This window comes from Hylobates moloch, unplaced genomic scaffold (genome assembly GCF_009828535.3).
Source record: "Hylobates moloch isolate HMO894 unplaced genomic scaffold, HMol_V3 SCAFFOLD_5, whole genome shotgun sequence".
Taxonomy (NCBI): Eukaryota; Metazoa; Chordata; class Mammalia; order Primates; family Hylobatidae; genus Hylobates; species Hylobates moloch.
In genome coordinates, this window is record NW_026652280.1 from 43,289,319 (window position 1) to 43,305,579 (window position 16,261).

Below are 16,261 nucleotides of genomic sequence, written 5' to 3' on the forward strand. Positions count from 1 at the left end.
ACATTTATTTAGATGTTTTGGCAGCACTTCCCAGACTTCTCAAACCAGAAGGGCTGCATCGGTCTCGGCAATTGTATCTGTAGAGAAGGGCTGAAGATGATTTCAATGGCCTGAAAAGAGGAGCATCAGGCCAGTGCAAAGAACCTGGCCAGGGAATCGAGAGACTCCAGCCCTAATCCCATGGCATCCCTGCCCCGTGGCCATGAGGAAATGCCTTGCCACTGGGGGACCTCCTTTCTAAGCTCCTGCCGTGGCTCAGGAGGGGTGGCGAGGGCTCCTGAACCTGTGGGTGGGAAAGAACCAAGCTGCAAATGTGTCAGTGAATGGGGCTCATGTGACTTTTTTAAATGGCTGAGGTAGACAGGATTTCTTTTTTAGCTTTCTTGTGGAGTTTATCTCAAACTAATAATCTTTGTAGCATTTTACAACTTTTGAAGTACTCATAAATATATTATCTAAATTTAAGAGTGTTATTAAACTGACCACTGACTCTTGAAAGAAAGAAAGAGAGGAAAGGAAAGGAAAGGGAAAGGGAAAGGGAAAGGGAAAGGGAAAAAGGGAAAGGGAAAAAGGGAAAGGGAAAGGGAAAGGGAAAAAGGGAAAGGGAAAGGGAAAAAGGGAGAGAGGAAAGGAGGCAGGGAGGGAAGAAAGGGAGGGAGGGGAAGGAGGGGAGGAAGGGAGGGAGGGATGGAAGAAGGAAAGAAGGGAGGGAGGGAGGTGACTGAAGTATTGATTTATTGATTGGAAACGTGGCTCTATCCCTTGCCCCAACGATTTCTCTACATCCTGGTAAGACGGTGCCTCTTCCTGCCCACACGCCCATAATCCAGTTACTGGGATTATAGATAAGTCATGTTACTTCTGTGAACAATTAATAGAATCTGTTCCCTTTTTTTTCAATTATGCTAAAATAATGAGCAGAATGTTTTAACTTTTCTTCTTATTCTGTTGCTATTACTCCAGTATATGGGCTTGAGATGACAGCACTTGTAACAAATCTCCAATGCCTTTCTTTCCCCCTTTAAAGCAAACCTTGAACTGGTAGCAGTTTTGCTGAATTATGAATGTTTTCTACATGTTTTTTTCTGAGTTAAAATGCTTCCCATTAAATACAACAGAAATGTTAAAATACAACAGGAATGTTGAGATGTGAAAAATACATTGACATCACCCACTCCTCAAAGAACTTTCTTCAGCAAGACATTTTTGAACCATCCATCCTCCTTTTCAACTCCCACACCCTCTGGATACCAAAATTTCTAGAAATAAGACAAAGCATTTTGTTTCCTGACATAAATTTTGATTGTCCAGTGCCAAAAATAAAGTTGTCTCTCCATGGGGACAGCCAAAGGCACTCAGAGCTGGTCACTAGAGCTCACACCACACCCCAGAAGCAGGCCAGACCTGTGAGAGGAAAGTATTTATGCAGACACTCTAGTCAAAACCAGGGTGGTTTCCCTATCTGAAGTTGTTTTCTGGATATAACTGACATTTTGCTGGATAGGAACTTAGGAATCTAACTGCCAGCACGTGATTTAAACTTATCTGGTAACACCTGCTACAGGCGTCCCTATCAATGGGACTTCATTCTCCATTATCAGTTTTGTTTGCCAGATTTTCATGTTCCTTGTTAAGTGACCAACCAGGATATAAACAATTACATGGACATTGAAGAGTAAACACACTGATAATGGCTCCACGGCAATGCTCAAATTCCATTATCCAACACCTCGAGATCCCTAGAGGTGAAAGGTAACCAAGTCCTAAAGAAGCAATAAATAATTTAAGTAAAATGGGGAAAAGGCCAAATACAAATATGAAATGAAGCTGTCGTAAGAGACCCTGAGATATCTGCTTTCTTTCCTGCGATTCAATTCACATTGTTCCTGTCCATTTTCTCTCTCTTGGTGCCTCATAATTCCCAGAGCTGACCTGAGCTTCCAGCCCTATCCAGAAGGTTCCACGCTACCTCTCTCTCACAAGTGTGTGTCTCCTCTTTATTCATCCTCTGTATTTCTGTTTATCTGCTTGTCTGTAGATGGTAAAGCCAGTCTTTAAATTCATTCTTTAGTTGCTCTTTCCATTTTGGTGAGAAATCAATCCCTAGTTATATATCATATGAATATAACATGTGGACAGACGTGTGACAGAACTGAATGGTTCCCAGCATTTAAGGACTAGACTTGGCCAGACACGGTGGCTCATGCCTGTAATCCCAGCACTTTGGGAGACCGAGGTGGGCAGGTCAGGAATTCAAGACCAGCCTGGCCAACATGGTGAAACCCTGTCTCTATAAAAATACAAAAAAATAGCTGGGCGTGGTGGTGCATGCCTGTAGTTCCAGCTACTCAGGAGGCTGAGGCAGGAGAATCGCTTGAACCCGGGAAGGCAGAGGTTGCAGAGCTGAGATCACACCACTGCACTCCAGCATGGGCAACACGAGCAAAACTTTGTCTAAAAACAAAAACAAAAAAAACTACACTCTCATGTATGTTAATAAACCTTAAAGTATGTTTTACATCCTCCCCATCTCTTTTTTTTTTTTTTTTTTTTTGTGGCAGAGGGGGCTGGGGAGACAGGGGTTAGACACACCTGTCAATTCCAGTCTGATGGAAGGCCCCTTAGAGGCAGCTACCCACACAGAGTGCAGAGGCTGACAGGCTGACCTGCCTAAGAAATCTCCCTCAGCCGAGACCTAAGGGCCTTCTAGACACATGCACGCCATGGGGTCTGTCTCCTGGGAGCTGTGACAGATTAATGGGAAACAGATGATGGGAGGTTCTTATCTGATTAACCCACAGAGCTCATTTTTACCTAGAAAACAGAACCACAGGCAGAAACAGGTCACAGACTTGGGGTGTAAAGGAGAGGAGGTTTTTTATTTTTATTTTTAAAGGACGAAGCACTGGGAGTCTCCTGCTGCAAGGAGAGACTCAGTGTCAAACCCATCTCATGCTGAGGCTGCAGTTGGCCACTCAGGAGACTTTGCAACAAGATGAACATCTTTGGAAGAATGAGAGATGGTTTCCAGGGCTTCTGGAGAATCAGAGGATCCTGGCATCAAAGAACAGAAAATAGGAAGTGTGATGACTCAATGCACCTGATGCCACCAGGGAGGAGCACAGCAAGGACACTGTGAGCTTAGCCACCATGATGTCCAGGGACGGGGCAAAGAGGGTGTACCACCTGCAGCTCCAAATCTAAGCTGCGTGGTAGAGGCAGGACAGGAGCAGAAGCAGCTTCTTGTGGAATGCAAGACAGAGCCAGCCAGAAGCCCAGGTCTAGGACCTGAAGTCAATGAAAGCAGGGCAGGTGGGCTAAGAGGGGAACAGATGGCCAGGGGATGGGATGGGGGTGTCTCCCAGTCAGGCAGCAGCCAGCTCCCTTTCTGCAGCATACAGTGGACATGTGGGGAGTCTGCCATGGAGTAGACCACAGAGGGCCAGCTGCATCTGTGTGGATCCTACAGCAAGCACCCAGAGGGGCCAGGTGCCCGAGCACACACACATCACCATTCAGGCCTCAGGTCTCTCAGCACACAGTGCTCCATGGGCCTCCCTCATCTTTACTAGCTTGCACAGAAACAGCACCCAGGTGCTGTCAGAACAAGAGTGTCAAAAAGACAATTTGCTGTTTCCCATAGGAAACCTCTAGTTTTTATGGAAATTCCAAACTGACACAGAGCCAAGAAGCAGTAAGGACCACGTGGGAAGCCAGCTAGTTTTCCAAAGGCCACCCTAGGGGCAAGTGAAATATCAGAAAAGGAAGCTAGAGGGGGCCTCCCCACAAGCCAGGAGGGCTCAGCCATGAGAAACCAGCTCAGATTGATTAGAGGGAAAGACACCCAGAGGTGGAGGAAGGTGGTATCCGGCCTGGTCAGAAAACACAGTGAAGTGGGGGAGAAGCCACGCTCAGATTCACAGGCTGAAGAAGGGCAGAACCTGGAAAGGGACTGGGAAGAAAGGAGAGGGGGCAGTGGTTGGGGGTCACGAATTACAGGTCCATTCCCCACCCTTTAAATACAGAAGCCCAGGGACCCCTATACTGTAGCTACAGGAGGCTCAAGCACTGGACAAAACCTGCACCTCACCTGAGCTGCCACCCCATGGCACACATATGTACACCACCTCCATCACCACCAATGGAAGCAGGTACCGATGCAGGATCCTTTCCCATTAAGACTGCACACAGCCTCAGGACCTTGCTCAACACAGCGCCCCAGGGAGCCGATGCTCCTAAATCTGCTGGCTGTGAGATGAATCTCCTTTGTTACTCTTGCACTAGGAGGTTCTTCTTGAGGAAATGATGCACTGTTTATAATTCATCTCTTTGCTATAACAATATAGTGCAAAGCACGTGGCTGCATGATAGGGCCTGCAAGAGAAAAATGCCTTGCAAATTATACCTGATGGCTTTTGCTGTTGATGTTTCTGTTGCTGGAAACTGGCATTAATGGATGAAGTGGCCTTCTCTCATATATCATTTTCTTGCCTTTAAAAGTTGTCTTTGTCCCTGTGACTTGACCATCTGAGTAATCAGATGCATCTTATGCAGAGATCAGTCGCTTCAGCCCCCTTGACAGCCTCTGCCTGACTCATCTCTGTCCCTCACAGGCAGACCTCATCATCTCACAGGATTCTGAAATGCCTCTAAAGGCCCTTCGTGCCAGGGTTCTTTCACACCTGCAAGCATAAATGATATTTTGGAATCTTCACCCAAATTTTACACTTTTGTTTAACTCAATATTGGACACTTGAAAGGACAGGCCTCCTGGAACCCAGAGAATCAATCACCAGGGTTTTACTTTCTTAATGGGAAGACAGAATCTGCTTCAGAAAATTGAAGCCCAGGGGTTTTTAGCCCAACAAAATGCCTTCAAAGCCAGCCAGTAAAAAACACTCACATATTAACTTTAGGGTCCTAACGACTTCAAACCTTATTTTTTTTTAGATCCTAGATTTCATTCCTTACCCCACAATTCTTTAGTTCCTTTCTCTTCATGATGAGATTTAGTTATCAGAGCCAGTTGGCCCTCAGAACATTTTTCTGGTGTCTGGAAATAGGATCACTTTTCAGGGACCAAAAAATTTATTTTCTCTAGCTAACCTCATAAAACGCAGACTTCTCATGTCTGTCATACATCTTAATTCTTATCTGTAAGTGTATGCCCATGATATGACCATCAAAATTTTCATTTCTTTGAAAGATCGAAGCTAGATTAAGAAGGCAAGTGCAGCGTTCGCTGCAATATCAAGTGGTCATACCAAAAATGTACAAAGAAATAAAAATTACAGTGGAGGTAAGCACAGAGGTACAAAAGTTTGAGGCCTCTCTCTATACCAAAATCTCATTCCAATCTCCTGCCAAATGCTTCAGAGCCACTACACTATCAGAAAAGACCTGCTTCAGCTGCTAGCTGTAACCATCGAAGCAGAGCCCCTGTGCCTTCATTTTTCATGAGGGTTGCTGGGCTGCTAACCATAAAGGCTCACCCACCACACTCTCATCCCAATGGGTGCCGGGTTCCAAAGTTAACACTAGAGAATTCCAAAAGCATGTCACCTCCAACTCATTAACATGTAGTCCTGGATTCTAAACATTCCTCTACTTAATAAAAACAGGAATGAAGGAGAAGAGAATGTAGGGTGAGGAAAGCATTATTTTTGAGACATTTACTTGATAGCATTTTTAGCCCAGGAGACAAACCCTGGTCCTGGATCCTTCCAGTCCAATCGTGGGTGGAAGGAATGTCTTCAGGGGAGTTGCATGTGGTGCGAGGCTGAGACAGCAGCCACTGTGCCCTATGCCTGTAGTATTAATATTTCAACTCTTTCTTCTGTGGTAAAGAGGGAAATAACCTTGAGAAGAAACAAAGACTAAAACAACTGATGTGAAAAAGGTTTATTTTCTCCTTGTCATATTTCCGATTGTCATTTTGACTCAAAATTGTTCCAGGTATTGTTTTCTTTATCCCTAAGAAATCTCATCTAACATTGCCATTCAGAAAGGGAAAGAATATGTCACAATAGGGGAAGGTACTTCATGAACATGATTGCATACATTCCATTTTCTATACATAACCAAAGGATAATACTTAGTGCTAATAAATCTATTCCAGATCTTGCTAATAGTAGGAAATGGAATTTTAAAAAAGGCTTTTAATACAAAGGAAAAAATTTCCTTTTTATACAGCCAAATCCTCTCATCTGACATAATCAGGCCTAAGGCAATTAATGGTAAAAGCTGATTAAAGCAGAAAATCCTTTTGAAAACAATACATAAAAAAATACATAAACATAAACAAGGCCTTAAAACATTTTGAACTCGTGGCTATTGTGGCAAAACATGCCGGTCTACCCGTGATGAGGCACAAATAGTTCTCCGAATAAGGATCTACTCATTGGAATTCCACGTAGACCTTCTTTTACAACTCGCTCCAATAACAAGGTCTGATTTCCAGTCTAGTTTCTTTGAAGTCCAGCAGAGCTGAAGATGCTTATGAAGAGTAGAATTCTCTTAGATTTGTGTAATATTCCCCCTCACCTTTTATAGTTATCATAACACATTTACATTGACAGAAATGCTTCTGTAGTGACTAATTTTGAGTCTTTTCCAAAATAGTGAACTTTCAAAGAAGCAGTGACCTTTATGTAGTCATATTTAATTAGTTTATGAAATATTTGGTACTATTTCATTAAATTACATAATTCTGATAACCAGTGCAATTGGCATAAAGAGGTTTGTGAGCAAGCACACTGACTCCGTAAGACCCAGGTCAATCCCTAGAGCAGGGAGCATGTGTGTCCTGGTTGAGTGTGGGTTGAGGGGCTGTCGGTGCTCAGCATGCCACAGGATAAGATGTCACACATCTTACATCTATCACATGGGATGATAGGATACAAAAGTTCATAAGACAAGTCGATAACACAGAAGTTGTTTTTAAAAAATCCTGTACCTGAAATATATGAGTACATACTGCAAAGGAGTGAGTTTCCTTAAAAGGAGTTAGCTCATTTGGATTTGGATTGAGCTCATTTTCATACAAGTCTGCTTTCTGCCGCCTTACTATTCCTAGGAAAAAAAATTCATATTCATGTCCCAAATTTCTTGTAGTTATCAACTGTGTTTCAACATTTAACTTCAGCAGTGTTCAGTACATCTTATGTGCCTGGATTTGTTCTAGATCTGGGATGAGGGTAAGGGGGAAGTTTATCCAAAGTCGTGTCACAGACCTTTCCTTTAGATAGACATGATTTATACATATGAAATCACTGGGAAAACATGAAGCAGGTAATAAAAAAGCCACTGATTTAATATAAGTGCCCATATACATTGTACAGTTACTCAGTGCTACAAGCAGCTGAGAAGCAGAATAGTCAGTGTTGGCTGGAGGTCCTACGGATTTTACTTTGTTTCCAACAGGATTACCAATCCTCCTGACACCCTAACCTTTCAGTCCCTGAAGTTTGAGTCACCTGCACAATTATTCTCTAGCTGCAGAGTGAGGCAAAGGTTGTTACTCAAGACACTTGCAACCTCACCACCCTCCACACCAAATGAAGTGAAATCACACGGATTTCCCTCCATCTCCAGCCCTGGGTCTCCCCATCCCTGGGTCTCCAATAGGGAAGCAGAATGAAGGAGGGACCGGAAATAATTTCCTTCACTCCACCCATGAATGTTTTGGGTATAGACTAGGACTCAACAGGATGATCTATGCTCTTTTGATTAGAGGATTAAATGAAGACCATACCATACATTAAACAAAAGCAAAATTACTCAAATACTAAGAACTTCTAGGCATAAAGTGAAATTTAGTTCCTTTTTTTTTCCTTCTTATGACATTATATTCTTGCCGCAACTTGGCCCATTACCAGGAGGAAACTGGGCCTCCCCCAGCAAGCCATTCTGAACCACAAATACGTTTGCTCGCTTAAGAGCATCTTGCCCTGTATCCACATGTACCCTCATCCTGCACTGACCCAAGATTTTCCTTTCAGTCACCTGATAACAACCTGGAGCCCCAGACTCCACTTGCCCACAGGCACACCTCACAGAGCCACCAGGAGGCACGTGAAGATCAGGTCAATGCGCTAGAGGCTCACAATGGCACAGTCCCCAGAAGAACCTCATCTCCCCCAGCACTGCCAAAAGGCACCTCACCAGCAAGCTGTCTTACCTCAAGCTCCAGTCACTAACCAAACAGCAGAGGAAGCTGGAATGAAACAGGCGTTCAAAAATCATTGCTGGAAATTGTTTCACTAAAACTCTAAGAACTCATGATAGGGGCTAGTGCAAACAGACAGCATAACAGTTAATCTTTATTTTATTCGCATAAGTCGCGTTATTCATCATACGTTTAGTTCCTGAGGGCAAGTGTCACTCACCGATGCAGGCATGGACCCTCACGGACAGCTGCGTCCTTAGGATGATGCTGTGCTTCTTGCCCCGCCTAACGAGACAGGAGACAAAACAGGGGCATCAGAGGAGTCAGCAGAGACACCTCACGTGCTGTCAATCCACGTGAAGGTTCTGACATACCCACTTAAGTGGGGATCCAGAGAAGCAGAGACCCACACTGAACAAGAATCTATCCTGAAATAATGTTGACATCACAGGACTTTCACAAAAATAAAATAAAGAAGTCTGACTTTGTTGGTTTGGCACATGCATCTCACTGCCAAGCTCCATGGACTCATTCCATCCACAGAGTCTGCACGTAGTCATCCTTGACCATGTTGGGAAAATTTTAAAATCTGTGTCCATGAAGTGAAATTCCTGGAATGTAACAGCACAAATCTGCTTGATCATTCTCATGGCTATTTTTACCTTTTTGTGGGGGGTGGGGGCAGATACAGGAAAAGGGAACACATCATGGGGTAATCAGAACTGCTTTACTGTGTATCAATTCAAGACTGTGTTGGCTCTTCCCTTGTACTTTTACAGGAAAATGGGAATCTACAAAAGAAGGCTTACAGACTACTTATTATCAGAAATGCCAATTTGTACCACACCTCATCTCACCTCTGCTTCCTTCTCACTGCATTTCTCATGAGGAAGAAAAAGGGCAGACCTCCCCAGTTCCACTCCCACTAGGGCCCATCCTGCTTTATGCAGAGGGGAACCAAAGCACAGAGCAGTTGGTAGAAGGAGATAAAGGGGAGAAAACATGAGTCCTGGCTACCCAACAGGAACAAAGGCTTTGAGGTTTGGAGAAAAGGGGAAGGCAGTGGACAAAGGAAAAGCAGAGCCAGCCAACAGCATGGCAGCAGGTAGTGTGGCAGGGCTCTTGGAAACGGGATTCCCTGTCCATCCTCACCTCTCCCCATCAGGCCTTAATGTATAACAGAATCTGGCAGTGCTTTCCTGCTTCCTGGTATGTGGTTGTGTTGGAGAGAAGGGAACACAGATCTCACCAAGGCATGCTACTAATACCATGATTATGAATTCACAGTAATGACTACATCAATTACATTTTTTATTCTTCCAACCAGGTAAGAGACAGAAGTATGGTTTAAACAATGGTTTGTTGATTCTGATATTATTTGGTTGTGTCTCCACCCAAATATCATCTTGAATTGTAGCTCCCATAATCCTCACAAGTCATGGAAGGTAACTGAATCACGGGGGCATTCTTGTGACAGTGAATAAGTCTCATGAGATCTGATGGTTTGATAAAGGGCCGTTCCCCTGCACACGCTTTCTTGCCTGCCACCATGTAAGATGTGCCTTTGCTCTTCCTTCACCTTCCACCATAATTGTGAGGCCTCCCCAGCAATGAGGAACTGTGAGTCCATTAAACCTCTTTTTCTTTATAAATTACCCAGTCTCGAGTATATCTTTATTAGCAGCATAAGAACAGACTAATATAGATTCTTTTAAAGAAAAAACGAAACCCAGCTGCCTAATTGCGAAGCATGCAGTAGCCTCCAGCTGAGCAGCTGCTTAAAGTAGAGTCTGCATTCAGAGTCCCCTCAAAATTCAATGAGCCCCTCCATTTTCCTTTGTTCATTTGTTTTATATTTTTTATATGCAAGCCATTAGTCTCAAGAAGCTTGCAGCCAATACACAATGTCTACAGAAGACAAGTTCAAGATTCCTGTAAACACAGATTTCCACAAAAACATATTCTCCACAAAAAAACTCTCACTCTCAAAAATCCTGACATGAACACTCCTTCAACTCTTCTGACCAGACCAGAAGAAAGTTTTGATTTAAGTGCACTGAATTGAATTACAGACAGCTTTCTGTTTGACTTGACAAGAAAGGTTTTCTGGGGTAGCGGGGACAGCAGCTAGGAGCAGAAAATCAGTGAACCCCTGCCAGGGGCCAGGCTCTAACTATTAGAAACAGTATATCCTAGTCTTCCAATCTCAAGGATTTTCTGTAGTTCGCATTACCAGCAGTTATAAGTCAATGGTAAATGTCAAATGAATAGCAGACAAAGAACATGCTACAGATGCCCAGAGAGAGAAAAAGCATGAGCTGGCCAGGGAAGACATTTCAGAATGCCCCAAGTTCTGGAGAATTTCAGAAAGAGTCCATTGGTTGCCCCTTCTTGTATCTTCAAACAACCGCAAAGTTGCACTTTGAGTGTGTGTTTCCCCACATAATTCTCTAGACCCACAGTGAGCGTGTAGGGTGGTCACTCTGGGATTCCAGGCCCCTCAATGAAAACTATGACTGCCAAGACCCAGCAAGCCCACCATCCTGGAGGGGTCATCTTTTCCGGATGCTGAGAAACCAGGCAATTAGTTTGTTAAGCTAAACCCTAATGGAAATTAAGAGCGCACAGAACAAAAAAAAAAGTCCTATTATTTTTTAGAAGTTTAATCACAATTTCTCTGCTTCAAAATTCTAGCTCCTACCTTATCTGCTGCTGTACACAAAATCCTATACATGAAGAAACCTGCATGGAACTGGGAACCAAGGATGGTGGAAGCAGGCTGAGGTGGGGAGGAGGCCCCAGATCCCAGGTTCAGAGAAAAGGAGGGAACCAGCTAAGGAAGAGGCAAGTGGGTGAAGAGTGTGGCCAGATTCAGCCAGGTTCACAGCAGGGCATCTGTGACCTCTCACCCTTCCCCACCCCTGCTTCCACCCACCTCTGATGTAGGTACTACTTCTGTGTCCATTTTGCAGATGAGGAAAACAAAGCTTGTAGAAATGGTGTAACTTGCATACAGGGCTGGTGGAAACAGAAGCAGGGTTGAAAGCACAGAATCTGACTCCACGATCACCTGCACCATCCTGCCTTTCACTGCACAATTGCCTCACTGTATAACCTTCTCTAAGGCTTACAAAGGATAAAAAGAGTCCTTGGTTTTTTAGGGAACTGGTGTAACCTCAGTACTAAAACCTAACCAAAAAGACACACTGAAAATCTAACATGCAAAAATCTAAGAAAATATTGAGAAATCAAATTATGCAATATGTAAAAATAATACAACAGGACCACATAAGACTCATCCCTTAGAGTTCAAGAATTAGAGTCCAATATAATAGTTTTACATATATATAACATATATATCATATATATACACAGATACGTAAGTCTTCTTGACTTCTTAGGAAAACCTTATTTGGTCTTATTGTATTTTCACATATTGCTCTCTCTTTCTCTCTCTCTCTCTCTATACATATACACGTGTGTGTGTGTGTGTGTGTTTAAATTAAATAAAACAAAGGACATCCACCATAAGGTCCCTTTAAATTTGGTAGCTTCCCTCCACCACTATATTTTCTAATTAGTTAAAACTGACATATTGGAGAAAGTTTCACTTTTACGTATTTTTTTACATATGGTCATTTCCCTGCTACCACTGATTCTAAAAATCTTTTTGCTAAGTCCTTTGGCTTCTTTTAGGGAAATAATCATATCTGTTTAAAGATAATCATTTTATCCCTGCCTTTCCAGTGAATACACCCTTTTCTTCTTTCATGGCTAAAACTTTCAAAGGAAAATTAAAGAATCATAGGCATACTCCCTTCCCCACTATGGGACACTATGTCAGTTTCGGTTCAGAAATAACAATAGTTGTTAACATTTATGGAATGCTTATCATGTGCCAGATGATGTTCTAAGTACTTTTTACACATTTAGTATTCAGAAAATTTCTATGATGTAGTGATATGGTTAGGCTTTGTGTCCCCACCCAAATCTCATCTTGACTTGTAATCCCCAGGTGTGAGGGAGGGACCTGGTGGGAGGTGATTGGATCAGGGGGGTGGTTTCCCCCATGCTGTTCTTGTGATAGTGAGTGAGTTCTCATAAGATCTGATGGTTTCATAAGGGGCTCTTCCCACTTTGCTTTCTCACTCACTCTCACCTGCCACCATGTAAGATGTGCCTTTGCTTCTCCTTCACCTTCTGTCATGATTCTAAGTTTCCTGAGGCCTCCCCAGCCATGCAGAACTGTGAGTCAACTAAACCTCTTTCCTTTATAAATTACCCAGTCTCAGGTACATCTTTATAAGCAGTGTGAAAATGGACAAATACAGGTAGATAACATTATTGAAATTCTAAAGATAAGGAAAATCAAGGCCCAGAAAAGTTAAGCAATGGAGCTGAAGTCACACAGCTAGAAAGTGACAGAGCTCAGACTCAACCCAGGCAGTCTGACCCTAGAGTCAGTGCCCCTATCACCTCCACAGAGCTGCCCCCTAGATGTGTGCTCCTCTCATTCATTCCCTCATTCTACTGGTGCCAATATCAGGGAGAAAAGGATGCTAAGCTGCTTACAGTGAATTCACATGGACAACCTCTCAGGATTTGTATCTTTAGACTATTATTTTCCGAACTCATACACACGTATGAGATGTACTCTATGAGATGCACAAAGTATATGGAGCTTTAAGGCAGGAATATAGAAATCCTACCTGCATTTCCAGCCTGCTAGCCTGCCCTGAAGATTTCAGATTTGCCAGTCCCCACAACTGCATGAACCAATTCCTTAAAAATAAATATTTCCAGATAGATAGATTACATAGATACCAGAGAGAGAGAATATGAAATGGTCTGTTTTCACACTGCTCTAAAGAACTGCCTGAGACTGGCTAATTTATAAGGAAAGAGGTTCAATTGACTCACAGTTCCACATGGCTGGGGAGGCCTCAGGAAATTCACCATCATGGTGGAAGATAAAGAGAAAGAAGCACCTTCTTCACAAGGTGTCTGGGGAGAAAGCAGTGGGGAGGGATGGGGGTGGACTGCCAAACACTTTTAAAGCCTAAGATCTCATGAGAATTCACTCACTATCATGAGAACAGCATGGGGGAAACTACCCCCATGACTCAATCACCTCCTACCAGGTCCCTCCCTCCACACGTGACGATCACAATTTGAGACGAGGTTCGGTTGGGGACACAGAGCCAATCCATATCAGATAGATATTCTCTTGGTTCTGTGTCTCTGGAGAACCCTAATACAAAATTTGATATCTGCCTTCATAGGGCTTCCACATTCCAAAGAGAGGCTGTCAGTACGTATTTACTGTAAGCACCTTAGCCATCCTTTTCTCCCTGATACCAGCATTCTGGGTTAGTTTTGCAGGTGCCACTCCTTTTGAGTCTGTGTTTTTGCAGCAAGATGAACTGGAATGCACCAAGTACCCAGAATCCAGTGACCCAGAAGGCAAGGCGGCTCAGCTTGACCTTAATCTCCCCAGGGAGACTCAGATTCCTATCAGCACAGCCACTGCCAGGGAAACATCACCAGCTTCTGAACAGCCACTCTTTGGAGCAGGCAGCCACAACCAATGGGCTGCTCACAACCAAGGCCAAGGCTACCCAAGTGCCAAGCGGACTATCTAAAATAGATAAGCAACTCAAGGAAACCCCTATGGAGGCACACGCACCAGGGACACGATGGTACTACCGCTAAAAGAACTTTCTGAAACGTCCTGCCTTCTCAGAATGCACAGATTTCTGTTACAATAATATCAGTGGCCTTGGGAAAAGTCTGGTTTAACCAACTAAGGCTCACAGAAACCTGTGTGTTTCAGTTCTGACCCTGTGTCTCAAGGGAGCCTTTTTATAAGAGTAACATATAAAGCCCTTTGTGACTGTAAGAACAAGTGCTTACATTATTTTATTGAGTGGTATAGAGCCAGAAGCTTGATGACTTTCTCTAGCAACCAACAGTGGAATCAATCCTCCCAAGTACTCCTCCACCAAAATTAGAAGAAATAAACTATAGTTTCAGTCAAGGATAGAAACAGATGTTTCACCATCTGGCAAAAGTAGGGACAAGGGCCCCCTCAACAGTTGTCCCAGGAATAAAAAGCTCTTAGTAAGCTTCTGGAGTTGTGGGGCTCAACTGGCACTCCATCTCAGGGATAAAGAGACGGAGGAGGATTTGAACCAGTCATCAGCTAGTAAAAGGACTAGCTAAGATTAACTTGCCCAGAAGCTCAAAGTTTAAGCAAGAGAGGCAGTTGCCACTACATTAATCTCCAGGTGTGTTCTGTTCTCCCCTGGCAGACTGTAGAGGTAGAAAAACATCGACTCTGAAGCCAGCTGTGTGATCTTGGACAAGTTACTTAACCTCTCTGAGCCTTGGCTTTATTGTCTGTAAAATAAGATGTCTACCTTCTCTTGAGGGTGTGAGAATTCAATCAATGCAAGTAACATGCTGTGGACATACCTGGCATGTGATAAATGCTGAATAACGTTAGGTAATACCCTTGTTGATATTACTGTTCTTTCAGCCACTTCCTCTCCCTCGTTCCATTTGTCATAATGTCTGGATATTCTCTCACTTTATGTATGTCTCTCGCTTCATTTTTGTCTGCCTCTTCTCATTCCTCCCACCTGTCTCCTCATCATTCCTTTTTCTCGTTCTCTCTTCACTGCCCATTCAAGAATCGACAATAATAATGCATTTGTTATTATTTGACACTTTTTCCTGTTCTTCATTAAAGTTCCAGTGATGTAGCATTTTAATTTTCTCAAGGCACTAATGTCTGTGCCTCCTGTGTGTGCAACCCTGAGTGTGTCAGCCTCTGAGGAATGAGTCATCTACTTTAACTGGAAGGTGTGAGGAGTCCGAGACACACAGGGGATCCACGTGGAAGCAACCTGGGCAACACGTCCTATGACCAAAGTGTGAAGTTTGTGCACTTGGGGAAAAGGGACCTACCAAAACAGGTCACCTCTCTAGATACCTTCTCAGAGAGGCCAGTCTGGTTCTCTCATCTTCCAGTTTCCTTCACTCTTGCTTCAACAAGACATAAGGCAGACGGAATGAACTTTCTCAGTCAGCTTCTGCTCAGCTAGTGTCCTCTCATCACAGAAGCTGGAACTTCTCCCCACACCTAGCCCGGCCGTCACCAGCTCAGTGTCTCTCTTCCATAGTCATTCCCTCACACGTTTTTTGTAAGCTATAATGAGGTATAATTTAGGTACCATAAAACCCACCTGTTTTATGGATATAATTCACTGATTATTAGTATCTTCATAGAGTTGTACAGTCATTACAATCTAACTTTTTTAACTTTTTCATCAATGCAAAAACACCCCAAAACCCTCATACCCATCTGCAATCACTCTCTGTCCCCACACTCAGCAAGAGGCAACCACCAATCTACTCTGTCTCTCTAGAGATGTGTCTTTTCTGGCCATCTCATACAAATGAAATTAAACAGTACGTCACCTTTTGTGTCTGGCTTCTTTCACATGGCCTGATGTCTTCCAGGTCATCAGATACTGGACATATGATTTACAAATATTTTCTCCCATTCTGTGGCTTGTGTTTTCCCTTTACCAATTATGTCTTTTGGGGATGCAAAAGGCTTTAATTTTGATGAAGTTCAAACTATTTTCTCTTGTCACTTGTGCTTTTGTCATATCTAAGACATGGAAAGCACACGTGGCAAGAACCATGACTCTGCCTAACCCAGTCATGGAGACTTGCTCCTGTTTTCCTCTGGGAGTTTCATTGTTTTGGCTCTTATATTTAGGACTATGGTCTGTTTTTAGTTCATCTTTGTGTCTGGTATGAGGTCCTTGACATCTTGATTAGCTCATTCTCTTGTCTTCCACCCTCACATACCCTGTGATGGGACAGAGCCCTTGTTCAAGCTGTTCACGGATTTCAGCTCCTGGGAAATCCTGCTGGCTCCCTTCTCAGCCCCCAGTCTCTCCTCGCCAGCCTCTGCCCCCACCACCCTTCTGCTTTCTTCCCCTTCAGGACACCCTAAATCTCCTGCTCACCACTCCAAGCCTTGCCTTGCTCCTCCTCACAACTTGCCTTTGTGGTACAGTA

The 16,261-nt window shown here is 43.5% G+C and overlaps 1 protein-coding gene across 4 annotated transcripts in view; it reads right to left on the reverse strand.

Annotated features, from left to right (window-relative positions):
* The window catches only part of FHOD3 (formin homology 2 domain containing 3), a 499,838-nt gene that overhangs the window by 409,470 nt on the left and 74,107 nt on the right, over positions 1 to 16,261 (reverse strand). For all 4 annotated transcript variants that reach the window (XM_032152492.2, XM_032152490.2, XM_032152489.2 and 1 more), the window contains exon 3: positions 8,388 to 8,452. In XM_032152492.2, coding sequence (XP_032008383.1) covers positions 8,388 to 8,452 — 65 coding nt within the window. The remainder of the gene's footprint in view (positions 1 to 8,387; positions 8,453 to 16,261) is intronic.